This window comes from Lepidochelys kempii, chromosome 2 (assembly GCF_965140285.1).
Source record: "Lepidochelys kempii isolate rLepKem1 chromosome 2, rLepKem1.hap1, whole genome shotgun sequence".
NCBI lineage: Eukaryota > Metazoa > Chordata > Testudines > Cheloniidae > Lepidochelys > Lepidochelys kempii.
Window position 1 is genome coordinate 25,194,006 of NC_136381.1, and position 14,449 is coordinate 25,208,454.

At 39.4% G+C, this 14,449-nt stretch overlaps 1 protein-coding gene across 4 annotated transcripts in view; it reads left to right on the forward strand.

Moving 5' to 3' along the window:
• The window catches only part of ENPP2 (ectonucleotide pyrophosphatase/phosphodiesterase 2), a 107,257-nt gene that overhangs the window by 77,145 nt on the left and 15,663 nt on the right, over window positions 1–14,449 (forward strand). For all 4 annotated transcript variants that reach the window (XM_073330256.2, XM_073330258.2, XM_073330255.2 and 1 more), the window contains 6 exons: window positions 3,784–3,892; window positions 5,704–5,829; window positions 7,967–7,998; window positions 8,808–8,935; window positions 12,396–12,483; window positions 12,624–12,711. In XM_073330256.2, coding sequence (XP_073186357.1) covers window positions 3,784–3,892; window positions 5,704–5,829; window positions 7,967–7,998; window positions 8,808–8,935; window positions 12,396–12,483; window positions 12,624–12,711 — 571 coding nt within the window. The remainder of the gene's footprint in view (window positions 1–3,783; window positions 3,893–5,703; window positions 5,830–7,966; window positions 7,999–8,807; window positions 8,936–12,395; window positions 12,484–12,623; window positions 12,712–14,449) is intronic.

Consider the following 14,449-nt stretch of genomic DNA (forward strand, 5'->3'; position numbering starts at 1 on the left):
TTTGTGACAGAAGTGTCAGTTTGAGGCTCTTATGTAGCTTAATTTTTGCAACTTGGACTCCCTTCCATATTTCAGTTTGGGAATTCCGAGACAGACTTTCTATAACTGTACTGAAAGATCACTGCTGGCAAAGCAGCCAGGATATATTGAGTCTTTTGGGAACTATGTTCTTCCTATTTTATACTCTGTTCACTGTAGGGAAAGCCTCTTTAGGACCTTTTAAAAATCCATCAAACGAAGGGAGCATGAAACAAATCTCTGGGAAGATCTTATCAGCGACACCAAGCCATAAGACTTCATCATGAGTCTCACAACATTGGGTGTCCTTCTTTAAGCCCCATTTCCTGGTATCAAGTGATTATGTGAGAATCTTTTTCTTTTTCTTTTCTTTTCTCTTTTTTTTTTCTTTTCAAATAAAACCAAGTTTCTAGTCTTCATGGCACTGGAGAAAAGTTGAAAATTGACCTGAGTGTAATCTGAAGGGTCAAAAGCCAGATGGCGCACACACAAATATCTCATTGGCTAAAAAATCTTGAGACTTTTGGGGGGAGGTGAGACGGGAGGAAGGGCATGTAAATCATGATTTTTTTGAACCCATGATTTTGGGTCTGGCGATAATGCCTTATGATGGTACTTAAGTCTCTGTCTTCAAAAAGGTCAAAGTTGGAGGTTGCTTCCCCAGGAAAAGATTTAGAGAGAGGAGAAAGATGATCCTTAATAAATGAAATCTCTCCACCTGCCACTAATTGACAACTTGGGAAGGGCTGTGGATCACTTCAGCATCCCTTCCATTCAGGGATTTTAAAGTAATTGTAACCCAGTTCATGGGGCCTAAAAATATCTCCTGTGGGATCCAAGCAAAAATCTTGACAGTGTATTTTCAAAGAAGAGCAATAGAAACTCTTCCCAGTAGCTTTCAATTCTTGATTTAAAAAAAAAATATAGTTCTGAAATTAATCAGGCATTCTGAGACTCCTCCTGGAATGGGCGGGGGGGGGGGAGGAGGAATCAGTCATCAAGAGTAAAACTGCCATTTCGCACGATACCTTGAGCATTGATAGTCTACTCAAGAGGAAGGCTGATTATCTGTTTACATGAATGAAACAAACTATACAGGAGTTCCCCTTTCAGAGTAGTTTGCTAATTCAAGGTCCTACTGTTTTTGGCATAAAATATGTTCTAGGTGGGCTAATAGTGAGAGTACATGTATCCATCTCCCTTTCTCTCACCCCCCCCACCCACCCGGGGGGCTTCTCTTCTCTGGATGAATATTTCATCCAAAGCTTTTCCATCCATGCAAATCTCCATGGAAACCCAGTTGTGGATTTCTCACTAAACCTTCAAAAATCTCAGATTATTCTAGCACAAATTATCATCCACATCCAGTGCAAATTAACCCTTTAGTGCCAGTATTTGTTTATGCCCATTGACCGCAATGGGATGCACCACAAGACTAGGAGTTAAATCCTTTCTTCTCTTCATACGTCAGCATCAGGTTACAATAGTTCTTCTTCAGAAGGAAAACTCATGCTAAAACCTATCTAGTAACACTGGTCTGCATTTCTCAGTTTCATACTTGATCCTCTTATAATAATGTCAGTTGTTTCTTTCGGTGGCATCTCAGATATCCACACCTGTCTTGGAAAATAAAGCTTTCCATACAACTTGACAAAGATCTGAGGTAGTGGAGATCAGCATGTGATCTGAGCAAAGGTACACATGAGACTTATTATTTCACTGATAACTCCTTGGAGGTTACATCTGGACAAGAACATGGGTCTCAGGGCAGTCCCACATCCACGTAGAGTATCCTCACGTAAACGTATTAATGACATTCAGTATCGACCTTACTCCATTTCAGAAATAAACAGAACTTTTTAAATGAGAACCCAGTGAGAATAATGGGGGTGAAGGAGCTAAATTGAGGTTCTCTGGCTCTGATCATGTGAAATAGTGTGGGGTTTTTTTGTGGTGGGTGTGTGTGTGTGAGGGGGAGAAGAGAAGGGTGGTGTGTTTTGCTTTGTTTTATTTTTGTTTAAAACTCAATTAGTTTGTTTTCATGGTATCAAAAACATCTTTGCAAATCCCCAGCTGAAATTTGGTGGATATAGAACTTTAGAAAAGTACTGTGATTTGTGGTTCCTTATCACATATGGAAATACTATTGCTCTATTTTAAGAACAGCATAAACCTGTTGCACAAGAAAATCCTCATGTGAAATCCAGGAGGATTTGCAGTTCCCAGCTTTCCTAACTGCAGAGTTACCATTTAGAGGCTGAAAGAAAAGTCTTAATTTCCTTATGTGATGCATGAGATACAATTAGAGCTGACTGAAAAACGGACTTTCCAATCCATGGGGAAAATCTGAGATTTTTAACAGTGGGCTTTTGTCGCAGTTTGGGACAAAAAGTCAAAATAGTGCAATTTTTCATGGAACGAAAAGTTCTGTAAAATGTTCATTCAGAATGTTTCATCATTTTTGACTGAAACTAAATGTTCATATTTTCCTGAATAGGAGCTTTTAGTTTCCGAATCTTTTCTCTCTGCCTGAGCTGCTACAATGTCTCATGGGAATTGTAGTTCTGGGTTCTTCCTGCTCCCCAGCTGGATTCTATCTCCTGTGATTCACAGCTGTTTCTCCCTGTGGCAGAGTCGCCATTGTGCCTTGTATGAGTTGTAATTTCCTGTCTTACCTTGATTATTTTCAGAATCTACAACTCCACAAGGTGGGTGACAGTTTGGGCAGAAGGGGAGCTTGCAAAACATTTAGATTAGGGTCAGGTTGACTTTTGTAAGCAGAAATTTCCCTTGGGAAACGGTTGAAATCTACCTTTCCGAGTCAAGATTTTGACAAAATTCTGTTTTCCTATAGGAGAATTGTTTTTTTGTTCCAAATGTTTTAACTGATCCAGTTAAATATGCACATATGAGAAATTGAGCATATTGTGACAAACAGAAATGTTGTCTGTCTCTCTCTTTTTAATAAACTGTCCTTTATCTAAAATGTATGGAAATTCCAAGTATTTATCTTCTAATAAAAAAGAAAAAAGTGCATTCGCTTCTGTTCCTGCTCAGAATTGTAACTTGTCTGCATGTTGTCATAATTTTGCCTTTTTATAAAATAAAAAATAATATATTTATACCATTTTAGCTCTGGGCATCCTTTTTCAAAATCTTGCCAGAATTGTCACTTGATCCTTTAGAGACCTTGGATATTCAGCTGAAGCTGCCTTTTCTTCCTGCTACTTATAATGGAAGGCTAAGGGCAGCCATTCTAGCACCAGATACCTCCTGGAGCACCCTTCGCAATGGCTTGGGATTTTCATATGAACACTGAGATTGAAGCTATGTACCACGACTACGTAGTTGGTGTTCGGAAAAACTGAAAAGCTAAAGTCCATTGGAAGAACAGCATTTAAATGAGTTCTCTCCCCCCGCATCTCCCCCAATCATATGCATTTTTCTAATTTAGTAAATCTTTGCATTTACCATATGTTTAGGGGTTCTGTTGGAGGGGTAGGAATAGGATCAATGATTTCTTGCAGTCATCCAACAACATCCCAATAGAAGACTTTTTTTGTATCTTTCCCTCGAGGAAATCAAATCAAGCTCATAGGAAAGGAGATGACGATTAGGTCAGGGTGATAACTACTCAGCCAAGGATCTGCCTTTTGATCTGGAAAGTTAACCTACAAGAATTTTGCTGAGGAAGCTCCACCTATAGTGAAAGAGAGAGCATTGCAATGGTGATTAACTTCCTTTCTTTCTGCAAACTTTGTATAGATGATAAATCCCCTAAGGGATATTGACAAGACTTTAGGACAATTAATGGATGGACTGAAGCAGCTGAAACTACATCGATGTGTCAATGTTATCTTTGTTGGAGACCATGGTAAAAACTCTTACTTGTCCTTTCTTAGTATGTAAATATGGATAGAAACTGATGATTGAGCAATTTCCAGAGCTTCACTGTGCTTAAAGTTATACACACCACAAATACTTTACTGGATCGGAGCCTAAATGAACATCCTATTTTTAAAAATTCTTTTTAAAAGGAAAAATATTTATTCACAGGACACTGACAATGTAAGCCCAACTTTTAATTTGCCTGATGATTACCTTGTGGAGGAATTCCTTCTTATTTTAACTATTTGGTTAACTATTTGCACATTCATTCAGAATTAAGCCTGTTTGTATTTTGGGGTGTAACACACAAATAATGTACAATATCTCCTACCTGCTCCCTAGCAAGTGTGAACAGCTGCAGTCTGTCCCCATGTCTCTCGTTTTGTTTTTATTTATTAAAAGTAGGTTAACTGGAAAAGAAATGGTGTAGAAGCCTCATCCCCTTTTTAATGACTGTAGGAGTAGAATTTTGGAACAGTAAGTTTCCATGGCAATTAGGAGTGCAGCTGGTCACATACAGAGGAACAAAGTTGGGATAGTTATGAGGGACTGGGCCCAGCTTTGAAGAGTTATGGAGGAAGGAGAAATGCCCACAAGAGATATTGGATCGGGGAGAGAATAAGTGGCAAAAATGGGCAGAATGATAAAAAAAATGGAAAATCATGACTTGAAAGGTCTCTGTCACCTGGAAATTAGGGAAAACTTCACTGTAAGAATTCCTAGTAAAGAGAGAAACTCCAGTGAAAATACTATAGGCGAAAGAAGGAAAATTGAGATCAAATTTGGGTATGTTTTTGAGGTAGAACTGTTCTTGGCATAACATTTCAGAGAGGTTACTAAAGGTCTTTAATTAGAGTAATAGTACACTAAATGAGTCATGATTTGCTATGGGATACCATGCTATTCAGATAAGATTTTTGTGTGTGAGTGAAGTGCCAGATTAACAGGCCTGGACAGTAAAGTTCACTCTCTGTCCACAAAACAGGTACAGCACTGTGCTACAGGTTTCTCTACCAGTTATGTCTCCTCCCTGATGTGGAGGGGATGACTGCTGGGGTTCTGGGGAGAGTTTATTTTGCAAACATAGTTACTCCTTGTCTACAGGCTTCTGAGTTTTACTCACTACGAATTAGATTGAGACCACCAATACACTTCTCATTGGCCACAAAATAACTCTGATGGTAACAACTTTGTTCACTCTACCTACAGTTGGTTTAGAATACACCACCAAGATACAATACCTTTGTGTGTTTGTCTCCTCTCTTTAAATTGTATTTTAAAAATAACTTTGAAACTAGGAGCTGATCTTAGTGCTTCTGGGAGTTAAAACAGGATGTATAACAAGTGTACGCTCCCTGGATGTAGTGATTGGCATTGCTGCTCTGACACTGGCATTTCTGTTGTGCACATAGGTGCAAGCACCAGCCATAATTCTGTTATTAAACAATATCTAATGTTGGTGATTATCAGTGCTGCCATCGAGAAGACATTAGCTAAAAGAACTTGATGTTGGTGAAAGCTGAAAACAAACAAAGGTGTCCATGTGTCTGACAGTTCCTTGGCAGGTGGAATAGTTCCAGTGACCACTCTTGATGACTAATTCGTGACAGTGTAGTCTTTCCATAAACTTGAGGTAGGTTACCTGCTAGGAAGAGAGGAATAGGATGGGTATATGAAGAAGGAATATTTGTTTTTGAACCGTTGCTCTGAAGCCAGAGATTGATTCCTCTGTTTTAGGAAATAAGCTTGTTTCAAGATACAGTGCTTTTCTAAAGGAGGCTTATTTCCCTTCCACAGGAATGGAGGACACCACTTGTGAAAGAACTGAATTTTTGAGTAACTATCTGACTAATGTAGAAGATATCGTATTGGTGCCTGGGTCTTTAGGACGCATTCGCCCTCGATCTAATAATAATCTGAAATGTAAGTTGATTTTACAAGTATCGTAAATACTATACTGAGGCCAAGATTCTGCAACTCTAACTCAGGTAGAACACCACATCCAGACAAGTTGTCCCATTATCAATGATAGTGAGACTTGAAGGAGTTCATCACCTTGCAGAATTGGATGCTAAGTGAGAATGTTGTTTTTAAAAAAAAAAATTATTAAATATAGCCTACTGACTAGGGCCTATTGACTGGTCAAGTGGTAGTCTTAATTATGAATCCATTCATTTTCCCATTTTTGTGGCCAAAAAACTGATAGATATTTAGATATTTGGCAGCCATGTACAGCTAAGGCAGAGTGTGGGTAAGAGAAAACGGTGAAGTGTGAATTTGAGCAAATGGGGCTCAGTGATAGTATATGAAAAATCTGGGTTTTTTGCAACATGCTTTTAAGAAGTTGCTTGGAGTTCTAAGTTAGCCCTACATGAGACCATTTGAAACAGTCTGGGGAAAATTTGCTTGAAGATGTATCTGGTTGTGCAAAGACCAGATTGAGATATTTCAAGATCACAAAATACAAAAGGACATCAGAGACAATGGGTACGTGTTAAAATCCATACCTAGATTAAAGGTTTAACTAGGAACAGATGTATTCTGATGTTTGTCTAAGGGACATGGGTAAAGATCTGTTTTCAAATACCAGTGTTTCACTGATGTGTATCTTAAGTTTTTCAGAGCATAACAATGAATTTATTCACGTCATAGGCTAAAAGTATTTCACCATTTTATTTTTGAATGTACTATGTTGTGATTTTGGTGGGCTATCATAAAGACTAAATTCTTTCTTTGCAGAGTCTACCAAAACTATTAGTAAACTTCCAGTTATAATTTTTTTAAAAGATCTTCCAATGCCTATTATCTCCTAGATGAGTGAATATATTTGTGTATCTTCCACTGAGAACTTTTAAAAAAGCCTCCATTGTCCTTTTTGTTAACTCCAGTGAATTTTGCTGCAGTTTTCAGTCAGAGTAGGATCAGGCACTACCATATTAAAGTTCTACAGATAATTAGATGCACTATATTTTACTCTTATGCAAAGAGAAGTGAAATAGCATGGGAAAAATCATTCTTTCAGTTTCCCTGATGTTAAGCAAGTTCTTTTCCTTTGATTGGGGCATGGTCAGAACTTCCAAAGAGAAGTTGTCCTCTCTAATCCCTGGCACAGTGCCTCTGGGTTTTGTTTTGTTTTTCACCTCCATTTGCATTCATTCATCTCCTCTATGGGTCTCTTTCTATCCTCTTCTCCCCGAATGTTTGTAATTGCTTATAAATGGACAATTCAAACACAAAATAAATAGACGCATTCTCGGGATTTGGAACAGAACATTAAATGGCAAATTACCTAACTACTTTCTCCCTCCTCCACTATTTCATGCCTTAACACTACCTTCATTCTTACATCTTTGAAATGTATGTGTCTGTGAATTGTACCTGAGACTGAATGTGACTCATTTCAAAGCCAATCAATATCATGCCTTAAGCAGCCAAAATAATATGGTTGAGAGACAAGGTACTTCATTTTCTTCCAACTCTGTTTTCTACTCCAGGGGCTGAGAAATTCTGTTAGCTGGCCCTGTAAGAAGTGAGACTGAGAATTTAATGTGGGTTGTCCAAGTGGTAGTGCAGCTTGCATAGAGTAAAGTCCCACGGCTTGCCCAGAATGTTTTTTCAGTTACTTCATTTAGTCACTTATTCAGCTGTGTGTAATGCTAAAGCAGCCAAAAGAACCACAGCTTTCTTATTAATTATTGCTTATAAAGATGCTTATTCTTGCACTTAAATACTCTTACAGAAAGCTTTTTGCAAATTCTCAGATATGACTACCTACTTGTTAGATTAGATAGATGCTTTTCAAGATGTTAGTTTAAAATTTTTTTCTATGAGTATTTAGTTTCAGGTCCAAAGTGTAAAACACTGATTAATGCTGCTATAAAAAATTTGGGTAATTAAGGAAAAACACATTAAAGGTGTACTATATTGCACATTATCTAACACATTTTTGCTAAGAGAGGATAGCTTTTTAAAAGGAGCCTGGACTCCTGAAAAGAGTGCTTACTTTGTAACTCCAATAAACAGATGACTGTTTTATGTCTTTGTGTCTCTCTTTTAACAGATGACCCTAAAGTAATTGTTGCCAACCTCACAGTGAGTATTTAGCACTGGCATATTATATCTGTCTACAGTATATTGTTCATTTCACATGTTAATTTGGGGCTTTATTCATCATTTTGTGCTCACTCTTTAGTCAGAAAACCAGCATTAGGCTGAAGATAGAGTGGTAAATAAGGCCCTTCATGTGTAGGGATTAATGTTTGTCATGAGATCCCCTGTTTGCTGCTGTAGTAGCTTTTATAACCCTTTTGGGTAGTACACAGCCAGAATCTTCCTGATGGTCTTGAGTCCCTGAATTGAGCCGATTTATTCCTTCCTTCAGAAATGGAAAGTAACCTTTTTATGAGTAAACATTTTAGTAGTACTTGGAAGATGCAGAAAAAATCCATTTGATATTCCTTAACCTTAACCTTGTTTTTATGAAATTCCCATTAAATATATACTGATTTATCAAATGTAGAAGCCAAACTGCTTTACATATATTTCTGGAAAGGCTATCTATTCAGGAGTCTTCTGAAATTAAGCTTTGGTCAGATATGAACCCTTTTGCATATCACTGAGGAAAATGTGGTGGAGTTTCGCAAACTGCTTTGAAGAACACTCTGTAGCGAGAACAAAGATGTCAGATGTGCATAGAACATAATTCAAAACTCACTTGTCTGTAGGGAAGTGTATCAGTGCACTATTTATACAAATATGGTCCTGTAGTGTGTTGTGCAAGATCTGGGATATATGTCTACTATACATAACCTTGAACTCCTGAAATCAAGCAGATCTTATGGTTGAAGCCACACTAGTGATGATGACTTGAAACAACATAGCTTCTTACAATTGTGTTTCAGTGTAGAAAGCCAGACCAGCACTTTAAACCTTATTTGAAACAACACCTTCCCAAGCGTTTGCACTATGCTTACAACAGAAGAATTGAGGATATTCACTTATTGGTGGACAGAAGATGGCATGTGGCAAGGTAAATTGTAGTGTGTGTGTGGAGTGCGGTGCTTTTTTGGTCTCTTCTGCCTTCTCTAGCTTAGTTACTGGCAGTTTTGAATATTCTTAAGATATTTAGCAATTAGCCAGGCAAAAAATTAATCCTATTTAGAGAGGCAGGCAGTTTATACCATTACTTTGCTTTTAAAGACAATAGAAAAGGAGGAATCTTTTTCTAGTGTTAACATCCTTTTGTGTTTAAAATATCTTGTTTTTTCCTTTTGATCTGTTGATAAAATGATATATTCAATCGAGTACAGCCAGTCCTTTATTCATAAAGCTGAGTCAGTGTATTTTTGGTAGAGAACAGGACAGATTTATATTCTTGCCACCTCTTGTGAGGGTCTTTAAGAATTGGTAGTGCTCTTTTGACTATGTTGCTGCCAGTCAAACAGTGTGTCATAAGTGTCTTTGCTTGCAGTATAGTTGCGGCTGTGTCTGTCCCAGGATACCCACCGTGACTGTCTAATAAGTGTCTTTGACACTTGTGCTTATCTTCCTGTATTTATGCAAAGATCTTTCTACTAAATCATTGAATGGGAAATTCCAACTGCTTTTTCAGAGTGGATGTAACTCCAGTAGGCAAGGTCACAAGTGTTCTTTCTACAATTTCTGATGATGGTTCTCAAATTTCAAAGAATTAAATTCTGGTTTTAAACCTACCATCTTAACAGTTTTTATTGATACATGTAGAGCTTTTATACCAATAAAATAAAAACCAGCAGGACCTTATTAAAGGGGAAAAGGCAAAATATCACATTTATTGTGAATACAGAAAGAATCATAGTAAGCAGTTAGTTATAGCTATAACATTCCATTCAATCTCATATTTATTCACACATTCATTCATACAAACACACACACACAGGTTCTGCAAGGTTGTTTATCATAGTTACCAGCCTTAGAGTTGCTCATGCCAAGCCACTGGCCAGGTGGCCTGGACATGAGGAGGGAGCAGGGCCTCGTCAGATGCTCATCTGATGCTTCTGGAAGTTGGTTTGCAGAATCAGACCCCAAAGTTCTCACTTTCCAGAGTCCATTTTTATAGGAATTTCTTCCTATGCCAGTCTATGGGAATTGCTTCATCATGCTGTTGCTGAATCAATTAGCAGATGGCACATTCCTGACGGCTCCGTGCTGCCAGATGTTATCTTGTTCTTTGGTTCTCCCATTCTTGAGGCTGTTGGGTGGATTCCAGTCTGCCCTCTGGGGATCCTCTGATTATTTCCACTTGACGCCTTCTTCAGCCGATGGACACTGCATTCTTAGGCTGGCAGCTCCCTGATCATTCAGTTATTATCCACACCAAGCATCCATCCACATACATCCTTTATCTCTATTTTAATCACAATTGTTAACGAAGCGAGATGAATACAACAAAAGGGCAGGGAGTCTCTGGGTGCTGTTTCTGTTGTTACAGAATATTGCTTTGAGTCTCTCTCTCTGTGAGTAGTTGTTGTTACAAAGAATTGCTTTGAGAACAGACTCTGTCTTAGAATGTACTAACACAATTAGCAGCTTGCAAGTTTCACACGTAGAGGGAGAGAAACAGTACCAAAAACCAAGAGACCTCTTAATTAGTAATACCCTAAAATTTAAACTATGGGGAATCAAACTCATTTGTGATTTTAATGCAGAACTTCTTTAATATGATCCAACATAATTAGACAGGAAGCAGTTTTCGTGTTCTGTGAAACTTGGAGTATAGAATTTTTCTTATTCCACATTAGGATGAACCCATGACCTCCTTACCAGGTTTTTTATAATTCAGACTAGGGACTTGAACCAGGGTCTTCCACGTCCCAGTTGAGTGCCATAACCACTAGGCTCTTGGCTATTCTGCGGTCAATGTGTCTCTCTGATTTTGACCTGTGAAACCTTTCCCAACAAAAGTTGTTTGTCAAAACTGGTATGTTCGCACAAAAATTTTTGGTTTATACCAATCATCATATTCTGACATTCCTCCCCCGCCCCCCCCCCCCCCCCCCCCCCGCCAAAAATAGTTGCAAGATTCCGAAACAGCTCTAGATATAGGATGGGGAGGAGAGGTAAAAGGAATATTTTACTCAAGATTTTTTCCCCTTCTATCTCAGTTCAAACTTCCTTTTGGCAGCATTATTTGCTACTGCTCTTAAGAGCTACCTTTTTAATGAGTGCATCCCCTCTTCTGTTAATGTAACTGTAATTCATGTTATAGTCATGGCCAGGAAAAGACTCTTTCTGTAATAGTTACAGGTCTGATTACGTCACTTCCAGTTTTGAGGACAAAAGCCAAATCTCTGAGAGAATATCCTCTAACGGGTGTACAAACTGACTTTTAGGATGGCAGCCCACTGGACTGCTAGGCAGCCCCTGTGATGATGCTGATAAACCTTAGTGTGTAACAAAGCTAGTCATTATATTTCTGATTACCACTTATTTTCTTTGTATGTTTCTGTTCCTTCTGAGTTTCTCCCATTTTCTCTCCAGGTCTGTTTCTCCTTTACTCTTTCATCTTGTGGTAGGCAAGAAGGTGAAAAGGACTCAATAGCATTGTAATTTATTACAAAGGTGCTTTCTGACTTTCTAAGAAGCATCTGTTAGAATGCTACTGATTTAGGGCAACATGATCCTAAACAGCTTCAATCTATGGGAGTCCCCAGTGGGGAAGGGCTTCTACCTGGGAATGGCAAGTTATCCAAAGGCTCACAATAGATGGTGCTAGTTATTCCATATGCATTGGTGTCTTTTCAAGTACATCTCAGGCAGGTAATGTCTCAAGTTTTTCAATCTCTTAAATAATGGCATAGCATTAAGTTGTATTGCGCCATCCGTTTAAGCAGAAACGCTTATAGTTGTCAATGGGGATTTCTGAAAAGAACTGATGTCACAATACATCTATTAAAATACTGAGCAAAATTCAGTTTTAAGACTTTGAGAGTAATGGCAGGACCCATGTGCTTGTCCAAATCCATCGCTTCCTTGGTAGAATATATTTAATGCTGATGGAGCATCACTGGGAAAGAGAGAAATGAACTCCCATTTAAGATTTTAATACATTTCAAAATTATAACCCCTTTTGCCCCTTTGGAGAACTGCCTACCTAACTTCCCCCTAGAGTTTCATTTGGGTATGGTATTCACTTCTTGTCCCAAGTAGTGCGTGCTGCTGGTGCATCAGAGTGGCGCATTCACTCTGGTGTAGGGTTGTGAACTGCTCTAGGATCGTTTAGGGCAAAGTTTCTGTATAATTGAGAGACGACGTCGCTGTTTTTGTGTTTTTAAGACTGGAATTTTCAAAGGAACCTGTAGAAGTTAGGTGCCCAAATCCCCATGACATTCAAAGGGAGTTAAGCTCTACCTCCCTGCAACTCCTTTTGAAAATCGCAGCCTAAATTTTAATCTTCTGAAACCACATTGTCAGGTCAGCAATAATTCTTATGATTTTACATTTCAATGTAGGAAATCCATGGATGTTTATAAGAAACTATCAGGAAAATGCTTCTTCCATGGTGATCATGGATATGACAACAAGATCAATAGTATGCAGGTATAAGCAGCAAACTAATCCTTTTTGGGAGGGTAATTGGGTGTGTGTGTGTGTTGGAGGGAGAAACTTGAAGTCTTGGAAATTTTTTTTAAGAGTTAAAGCAAACTTATTCTTTTACCATGTTTCTCTCTTCTTTGAAGACTGTCTTTGTAGGCTATGGTCCCTCATTCAAACACAAGACCAAAGTACCTCCATTTGAAAATATTGAACTTTACAACATTATGTGTGGTAAGCTACTCCATTTCTAAACTACTTTTGCCAACAAAGTTTTCAGAGGTTGGTGTAGGCACAGTTTATGCTTGTGTTCTGGGCCACTACCTTCTCCCCTAGCACTGCACTGTCACTTGCCCTTTGGATGGAAGGACAGACTGCACAGAGGCCTATCTTTGTTCGTCTCCAACAGTTGGCCAGTAAAGTGCATTCACGTATATTTCTGCTGGCAGCTCCTCGGATATCAAATATAGAGGGCTACAATCTAGTCTGTCCATTCTCTATTAGCCCTGGGAGCGAGACTTGTGTCCAGAGAGAGCTTCTGCCCCCGCATCTCATGTGTGGCAGCTCAGACATTATTTTGCCACTACTGTGCCTTTTGTTGGTGATATTTGTTTTCAGAACTCTTACTGCAGCAATGAAGTAGAGAAGCTAGATATGGCCATGCATGAATATAATTTTTATGATATGCACATATTCATTTATAAACATGAAACACACCTGTGTTAATATATAATTATTCCCATTTATAGATGGGGAGGCTAATGTGTCTCCCTTAAGTAATTGGTCTTGAGGTCTCAGAAGTCAATAGCAGAGGTGGAAATGACCCAAGATAATTTTTTACTTTGTCTCCTGCTTTAACCAGTAGACCATGCTTCCTTTCAGATCTGAACCAGTCTAAAGATCACACTGGAACAGAACTACCATCATTAACACCATGTGCCTTTGTGCAAATCACAATAACATTGTGTCTGTTCGCTCTTCTCCAAATGTGTGCAGTATTGAACTTTCCTGTCTGTCAGTGGTATTATGTGGCTTGTTTAATGTTTGTACAGTACCAGGAAATTCTGGATGAAAGATTTAAAAAAAAAAAGTTTTCCTGGGGTTGTTAAATGCTCTATATCAGTTTGATTTTTAGTACTGTGGCAAATTGCTGGCACTCCTATGATGAGTCCCGCATTTTCTCTTCTTGGGTGGGGGGAGTTCAGGGCGCCGTTTCTCACCCCTGAATTGGAGTATTAACTGTCCCACTAGTATCCCAGAGAAGGAGTGGAGAGGGAGGGACCTGGGCCCGCCTGCCCTCTACTCCGGGTCCCAGCCCAGCAGCCCTCGGGATAGCGGCAAGCCACTTGAATTAGCAATTCCTTCCCCTGGGCTACTTCCCTCTCCAGCCCTTCAGCTTGTGGGGCTTCCTGCCCTCCCTCTCTGCTTGGGCCAGATTTCTCCCAACCCCTTGTCTGTGGAGTCCCTCTGCTCTGCACAAGCTTGTCTCCCTTTACCTAGGGTCTTGGTCTTCTGGCCTGCCACAGCACTTCTCCAAACTCTCCTCTGCTTCCCTCCACACTGCTCTCTGCTCCAACACCAAACCACTCTGCTTCAACTGTCTGATTGAGGCAGGGGGGTTTTATCAGGTGCGCTAATTGGCTTCAGGTGCTCTAATGAATCTATAGCAACCTCTCTTCCCTCTACAGGGAATAAGGCTCTCATCATCCTGGGGCTTGCATATCTCCTCTGTCACCCTCCTGTTGCCCTCTGGCCTTGCTGCATCACAGTATTTTAAGACTGATAGCACCATCCGGTTTTAACCAAGTATGCTGCAGGTTTGCCCTCTGAGGCATTGATCCTGATTGGAGCCTCTGGGGGTACATCTACTATGCAACCTGCAATACCCAACGGCAGCACGTCTCAGAGCTCGGATCCGCTTGCAGGGCTGGCGCTATAGGGCTAAATATAGCAATGTAGCTTTTCCTGCTTG